The 7985-nt window shown below is 36.9% G+C and overlaps 1 protein-coding gene across 1 annotated transcript; it reads left to right on the top strand.

Moving 5' to 3' along the window:
- Nucleotides 1-1769: 1769 nt before the first annotated feature.
- LOC112290708 (uncharacterized) lies at nt 1770-5194 on the top strand. Its single transcript, XM_024537315.3, has 4 exons — nt 1770-2540; nt 2769-3046; nt 3153-3517; nt 3668-5194. The coding sequence occupies exons 2-4, from the start codon at nt 2772-2774 to the stop codon at nt 4780-4782; spliced, it is 1755 nt and encodes a 584-aa protein (XP_024393083.1). The 5' UTR covers nt 1770-2540; nt 2769-2771; the 3' UTR covers nt 4783-5194.
- Nucleotides 5195-7985: the final 2791 nt, after the last annotated feature.

Here is a 7985-nt window from a genome sequence, read left to right as displayed (position 1 = left end):
GCTTGCAGGTTTTTTAACACCCATCCTAGAAGGTTCTAAAGACGGGGCGAGGACAAGATTCTAAGCCCCTTTGTTAGCAATGGTGCAAGGGCAATGCTCTTGTGGGTCAATATAGGTAAAGTTTGGAGTCCGTTTAGGGTACATGCTAGGGTTAGCAACAGGGTTTTTGTCCAAACTTGGTATGGATGTTGTTGTGCCGCACAATGGGTGTTCTTCATGCTAGAATTGGATTTCTTGTGTGTTTTTTAAACTGCATTGTTGTGAGTCGAATTTATGCATATTTGTAACAAGTTCCAACATCAAGACATGACCATAATTATACTAAAACATTGAAATTTTAGCAATAAATATATATATATATATATATATATATATATGCATGTATGTATGTATGTATGTATGCATATAGAGTGAGACATATGCTTTTCATTTTCATTCTCAAAGATTCTTTCAAAACAAATTCAGAAGGAAATTAATAAAAAATGAAGAATCAAAAACTTGAAGAAAGTAAGTAGGCACACTCCACCTTGTATACCATTTTTAATTTTCTCACATCACAAGATTATAAATTATTATTTCATTCAATTATAATGATTTATTTTCACTATTCCACCATAAAATATATTGAATAATGTATACATCTTTCTTACATATGTGTATATTGTTTCAGACGTCTTTTTAATCTGAAATCAATTGGTACTACAATTAAAATGTTTAGAGCTTGAGTTGTGTAGATTTCATAAATACAATAACACATTTTAACATCATTACTTAGAACAGAATTTTTATTTGAAAAAAGTTTTTTAGTATAGTAATTATTTTTTTATTGAATTTTCATTTGAATTTTAAAAAAAATTAATGTTATTTAGTTGGATTGATATAAAATAATATTTAAAAAATAAAAGCATCCATAATGTGATTATTGACCTTTTAAAGTATTGCCTGATTTACCTTTATCTCTACAAGAGAAAATTGTTTCTCTTGTCTCACACAAAATGCTTCACCAATTTCATTGTCCATTAGAACATCTATGGGCTTGAATTTGATAACCAAATAAAAAAGGTTCCAATTTCTTATTTAGATAACACTACTAGCTTTTTTTCTTTTTCTTTTTATTTTTTAATTATTATAATTTTAACATACATAATTGACAATTATCTTTGTGGATGTATTAAGTATATATTACATTTATGTGTGAATATATATACATATATATATATATATACACACACACACGAAAAGAAAAGAGAATAATGAATACTCTTCTTATACTTTTATTCTTTTTATTATTTTTTACAAAAATGATAAAGAATCTAATCATTGTTATGATTGATCTTAAACAAAGGACATCACAAACCAGATTTTAGGGTTTTCAAGACCAAATCAAATTTCGTGTAACCATACAATAAAAAGGTTAAAGTCGTTCCTAGTCAAGTTTGCTTTCATCTTTGACCAAAGTGATCCATATTCTTCGTCTACTAAGGTCAATCATGGACCCATAAGTCCATGGTACCGTCAAAGGTGCCCTTGCAGTGTGAACGCACCCCTCTTAAGGATATTTCCCATCTTGATACCCGTTTACGTTTCTGAATTCGCACCACGATCATCCTACTAAGATCTGTTCTGGCCTCCAGTAGGCGCCGAGTATGCTGAGATGTGATCTGACGAGGCGGGAAGACGCTGCGTGTGATAGGTCGCGGTGAGGCGGCACTACACGCCAGCAGGGGGAAACGGTGCACATTACCCCTGTGAGAATGACTGAGAAAGTTGGCGATGACCTCAGACTGGTTAAAGTTGAACAACACTCGTAGACCCAAATGGTCAAATTCATACCAGATCTTAATGCATATCATTTGGCTGAAGGGATCAACTGAAGGGATCAACTCCAGAGAATACATTGAACTACTCACCATCCAGTTTGATACCTCTCGATAATCTCAAGTGGCGGACTTACCGTCCCCTTTAAACATTTACCGGCATCGCAATATTTACAGGTCTCCGAAGGGAAAAGCTAACGTCGAAGGACTGACCTAGCGGGATTCTTGAGTGTGGGATGATTGACGGCAGTGGGACATCCTTGATTGATCTGCAACCGCATCTGGAGCTTTATCGTCACAGAATTTGGATCAGCGGACTGCGTGTTTTCCAGTCACAGTAGCGAACAGTTTTTGCGGAAGTTCATTAGAGGTCTTTTCCAAGGCTGCATTCCGCAGAGCTTGAAGAATCTGGAATCGGTTGATGGAGTATCGCCCCCCGTGCAGACAATAGATCTCTTTTTTCACAGTTGTGCATGAGTTGAGATTAGAATTTTTGAAGTTGTGTGTGCTTTTGTGGAATCTGTTGTGTTTTGCGAGTGCTGAATCCGGGATCTCCCACTGGGACTGGATGGAGATTGAAGCCACCCAGCGATGGAGTATTTGGTTTCGACAGGGGTTGTTGAAAAGGTCATATTCGGTGGTTTCGTAGAACGGAGGATTGGTGGGTGAGAATCGTGGGATGAAGAAGAAGGATGCGCTGGAACACATGACAGCTGAGCCGAGGTTTTGCTTTTTGCTCTGCCTTGGGTTTACGATTCTCCCCTGAGTCTACGATTGAGGATGAGAGTGACGTTGTTCTAGAGCGGCGTTTCGTGTGATTCAGACGGAGGTTTCGTCTCTTATGTAATTGTAGCATATCCTCTCAATCAATCTATGCGGTGATGTGTTATCACCTGATTACATAGCAAGCGCTTCGTTTGTAATCCAACATACTCGCTAATTTTTCCACAGCGAATGGCCATGGGAAGCTCCGGAAGCATGAGTAAGCAACCATGGCAAGAATGTAAGGACAACACAGCTTTCACGAAAGCGTGGAATTCTAAGGAGTCGGGGCCAGATTCTCGCGCCGCTCAGCATAGGTCCAGAGTGCAATGGTGGCTTACTTTTTCTCTCTGCGCCAGCCTCGTCGTGGTTTCTTTGCTGTGGTTTATCTGCGCAATCGACAACACGGACGAGATCACGAAGTCGCAGCCTCAGATTTCGTTAGATAGTCGTGTGGAATTTTTAGGGTAAGCCTCTCTCTCACTAGAGAATCGTTTCGCGAAATAATCATCAAGTTTTTTAACCTTGAACCTTACTGGCTCCCCATTTTTTCTCATGTTTGATTTTTCGCAGTGAGCGATTGAAGTTGCGAGACGGAAAAACGATGGCAATCGACGACAAAGGGAGCGGGAAAATGCCCCGAGCTGCGCTGCTAGGAATGGGAACTATTCTTCGTATAGGGACGAGGGCGATGCAAGAGCTGATCGTAGCACATCTGACTGAAGACACCACCAGCGAGGATCTTCGGCTGTTCCTGAGGTCGTTGCATCGAAGTGGGTCGACTGCCAGAGCTGATGTCGTGTTATTGTTTCCTTCCAGTCCTATGCCCACGGCTATGGCGAAGGTCATCCAAGAAGAGGAAGAAAGCTTCCAAAAGTTGCTCAAGGATTTCGAAACTGGAGATACATCTGGTGATTCAGAAGGCTCTGCATCTACAGGTCCGTTTCTGGTCCTCTTCTGGGTAATGCTCAGCAACGACTTGTCTTTAAAACTCGGTTATTTCAGTACACATATAATGTAACCTGCACGTAAATGAGTATGTTCCTGGCGACCTAACCTACGAACTCGTGCGGAATGTCACAATACAGAGCTAAACTTCACAATATCTCCGTTTAATGCTATGGCGTTCAAGAAAGCCGGTGAGGAGAATCAAGAGATAGTTCAAGAAATTATATGGGGCAAACGGTATAATTTATCGGACAGCACCGAGGAAACCATTCCGGTGCAAACCAGTCCGGGCTCGGCATCTTGGGGTAGCATGGTGGCGTTTGACGTACAGGAATTGGATTCCCAGGACGCTTTGCACGGGTTCTTAGACGCACCTCCGGTGCAGCTCCGGCGCTGGGTGTGTTACGATATGTTACTTGGAACCATCAAGTTTCGCTACAGGAATGTGCTCCTCTCGCAAGTGAAAGGGGTGTATGTCCTCGGCGACGCTTTATCCACAACTCGCGAATTGCAAATCATCTATATTACCACCGAGGATACGGTCTGGAGAGACGCTAGACAAGAGCCAGTAGCGGAGGGCTTATCTCGAGGACCAGAAAATGGTTCGAATGACGTAGAGTTTCTCAAGTCAACAATTATTGATAGACTCATAGTTAGGAAGGAATCCATTCGAAGGGTCTTGAGAAATAGCAGCAATCTCAAGACCTCGGAGAATGCGGAAGGCAATGATCTGAAAGAGAGCAGCAACGAAGGTGTAACCGAGGATCCGAAAACCACGGAAGAGCCACTCCAGACGTGGATAAACGCCCCGGGTTTGATACAAAGCGTCTATGGAACCCTAATGTGGAGTAATCTGGATGAGTCTAACAAGCAGTTTGCGGTTGTCAGTGCAGCGGTGATCATGGGAGAGGTGCACTATGTCCGAGGATTAGCCATGAAGATGACGTCGGAGATTGTGAGAATGGCTATTGAGCACAAGAGCCGACGATTATTTCACGACAAAGCTGTACTCAACATGTGGGTTCACAATAAAGCCACAATAGTTAAGAAATTTGCGGAGCACATGAAGGTAGTTCGCAATAAGGACTCGGTTGTCCACTCGGCCCAGGGCTCTCGCCAACCATTCGTGTACTGGAGGAAACGGAACCCAAGAAGCAGGTATCTCATCGTGCACCAGGAGGACCATGATGGAGTCCAGGAGCTTCGCCAAGAGCTGTGCAGATTAGCTCCCACCATCTACAAACGATGCTTGTAGCGGATCAGCACAGAACTTGTCAATTCAACATCGTCCACACTCTCCACAACATACCTAAGTGCATAACCGACGCACCAAAAATGATATCCTCGTGTCCCACCACTGCTAATTGTGCTAAAAAATACGGCACCGCCCACGGGGATCGAAAATCAAACCCTAAACCTCTAAACCTCAACAACTTCGGCAATCAATTGATGCGTGATGAATAAATGACCAAGAATATGCACACGGCACGGCAGACCAGTAAGCACCGAAAGCTAGAGTTTAGGGTTTGGTGTGAACAGCTAGGGTTTAGGGTTTAGTGTGGACATGATTTTATGACTGTCCAAGTGAGCTCCATGGGCAAATCTGCAGGAGCCTTAGGCCGTCAACAATGGCATAATTATCCTTTATGAGATATTCTTGACAATTATTTTTCTGTGTTAACGCCAATCCATAAAACCTGTGTGTACATTATGTTTCTGTAGTTATAAAATCTTGTATTCAATTGGTTTTGGAATTTGTTTGGGTTCACACTGTCTTTGAACAAACTAAATGTGAAACCTATTCTGTTGATGCGAAGCATATAATTCTATTGTGAGATGACGAAATGATACACAATTCATTTCTCAGAAAAAAGCTTCGATATCACAATATATATATATATATATATATATATATAGTTCACTTTATGATCTATTTGTGCCTCCAACCTCTACAACAATAAATTGTTAGAGTTCAAAGAGCCATAAATCATTAAAAATGTGTAATTTAGATTTTAAATACAACATCCATTGGTGGCAATATTATATCTAAAAATAAAAATGTCCATTCATTATTCATTATACCAACCATATGACTAGATATAATTAATTTCTTCCATAATTCAAATTTCTTTCTATCTTTTATTCTTGCACATTATTTTATAATCCTATTTGCATCAAAATACACTATAATATTGTATATACAAAGAAAACACTTTAAAAAACTAAAACATCAATGTAATTCATTGATAAAAAATTTATCAAGCAACAAACTTAATGATAATATATATATATATATATATATATATATACATATAAAGTATAGATATTTGGCAGCTAAAGTATTTAAAAAAGAATTAAATAATTAACAATCCATAATTAAGAACTTTAATTTGTAAGACTATTTAGAAATATCCTATATAATATTACAAAAATATTAAAAACTTAAATTAAAATTTAAAGTTAAGAATTCAATATGGTCTTTTTTTCAAAAAAATATTTGAAAATTTTAACTATTAAAGAAGTTAGATTATTTAAAATTAGGACCATTTACAATTATCTATCAAATCAATTTAGTTAATTTTTTATTAAATTTTAACCAAATATATGTAATTAGTATTTTATTATTATTATTATTAATTATAATTTATGAGAATAAAGATTGTTCTTAAGAATCCACATTGCATATAATTGTCTATAAAACCAATACCAACACTCAAACATCAATTATATGGAAGGAAGCACTTACAAGAGATATTCTAAAAGAATTCCATATTCTAAAAAGAATTCCAAAACTTTTTTCACTACCAAAACCACAATAGATATATCAACTTTGGAGCAAGCAACTATTTCATAAGAGAAATCTCTAATCTCTAACAAGTAGATGGACAAATACTCAATAGATTGGTGAAAATGGTAGATGGAAAGATCCACAAGGTTAAAGCCATTGGATCTATTAATATATAGTGATTCAAAAAATTGTTTCATTATTGACATATTTCGAAAGAATGGTGTATTATAGATGAATTATAGTGAATACTGACATGTGGTTTATATAGCAAATAAAGTATTCTTTTATAGCTACCAAATTTGCCCAAGTTGAAAAGAATCCATTAGGTAATTGTCGAACTATGACTAATCCAATTTGGAACAATATTGAAATATTTTTATGAGTGTGGTAACCAATTACATATCAATACTTTATAAGACTTCCTTTGGCCTTCATAACTACTTTCAATCTCCTAGGCATACTTTCTAGTAACTTTTGGTACAAAACTACTTCAATATTATTCCATTCTATAGCAATTCTTTTCCATAATTCCTAAACTTCGTTTGGTTTTATCTTCCAAGTATTGAATTGACATTTGAGGTGCTCCCAAAGATATTCAATAGGATTAAAATCAAAAAGACTGAGTATGTAATAAGATATAGATAAGATATTTGTATTATTGGCACATAGGGATAGATAGTTAGAATCATATTTGAAAAGTTATGGAAGTTTCTAGAATTGGGATTAGATTAGTGGATCAAATAGGATCTACCATAGAACATTCTAAAAAGAATTTAAGGCAGTTATTTAAGTGGAATCTATCATCTAGGAACATTCTAAAAGGAATTTAAGGCAGTTATTTAAATAGGGTCCATCATCTAGGAACATTTTAGAAAGTCTAAGGTGGTAGAGCAAAGTATAAATAAGACTAACTAGGGCCTTTTGGGGCATCTGGTGAGATATGGCTTCGGACTCTTTTCCTTAATACAATTAGATTTTGTATCTTCGTATTTTGTTTTGTTTTGTTTTATTTTGTGTTAAATCCAATTATTCACTTTTATCTTTTGTGTTCCATTCTATTTGATTCTGTTTAGTTCTATTCAATTTTATGCTGATTTAGTTTGTCATATCTTATGATGAGATTTTATATTACTATAGATTAGAAGGATCTTAGATACTTAAGATAGACTAGTCCTATTTTATTGGTATCAGAGTGAGTGTTGGGCTATTCTTTGGTAGTGAGTTGAAAGTTATCATCTAATCCAAGGTCAATTGTTGTGGTTACACTGGGTACCTTGTTGAAGCTACCATGAACTAGTCTTAAAAAGCCAATTGGAAGATGAGAAGGCATTACAATAGTGGAGTCTAGTAAAGAAATTATAGCATAGAAGATATGGCAAAGGAATCCTACATGGAGGCTAAAATACAGCACCTCTTAGACCAGATAGCTACTTTGCAAGGACAAATAGAAGCCTTGAGGATAAGGGAGTCAACATTTGCTAGGCTAAATTTGCGTAAGCCTAATACATACTTTGAGACTTCAAGATAAGAAGATATATGTTAATGGCCCTTCAACATGTGATAATACCTCTAACTATTTATGATAAATACCATTGAAAGAATTATATATGCAACCAACTATTTGAAATATGCGGCAGTTATTTGGCAGCAATATTGAATTCAAAGCTATG

The sequence above is a fragment of the Physcomitrium patens genome, chromosome 13 (assembly GCF_059467195.1).
Source record: "Physcomitrium patens ecotype Gransden chromosome 13, ASM5946719v1, whole genome shotgun sequence".
NCBI classification, from domain to species: domain Eukaryota; kingdom Viridiplantae; phylum Streptophyta; class Bryopsida; order Funariales; family Funariaceae; genus Physcomitrium; species Physcomitrium patens.
This window is presented reverse-complemented; position numbering and strand designations above follow the sequence as displayed.

Excerpts from the sequence above, each read along its gene's own strand:
- LOC112290708 (XM_024537315.3), top strand. The coding sequence starts at position 2,772 with ATGGCCATGGGAAGCTCCGGAAGCATGAGTAAGCAACCATGGCAAGAA. Across the intron at positions 3,047-3,152 it reads AGTCGTGTGGAATTTTTAGG|TGAGCGATTGAAGTTGCGAG; the intron begins GTAAGCCTCTCT and ends GATTTTTCGCAG. Across the intron at positions 3,518-3,667 it reads AGAAGGCTCTGCATCTACAG|AGCTAAACTTCACAATATCT; the intron begins GTCCGTTTCTGG and ends GTCACAATACAG.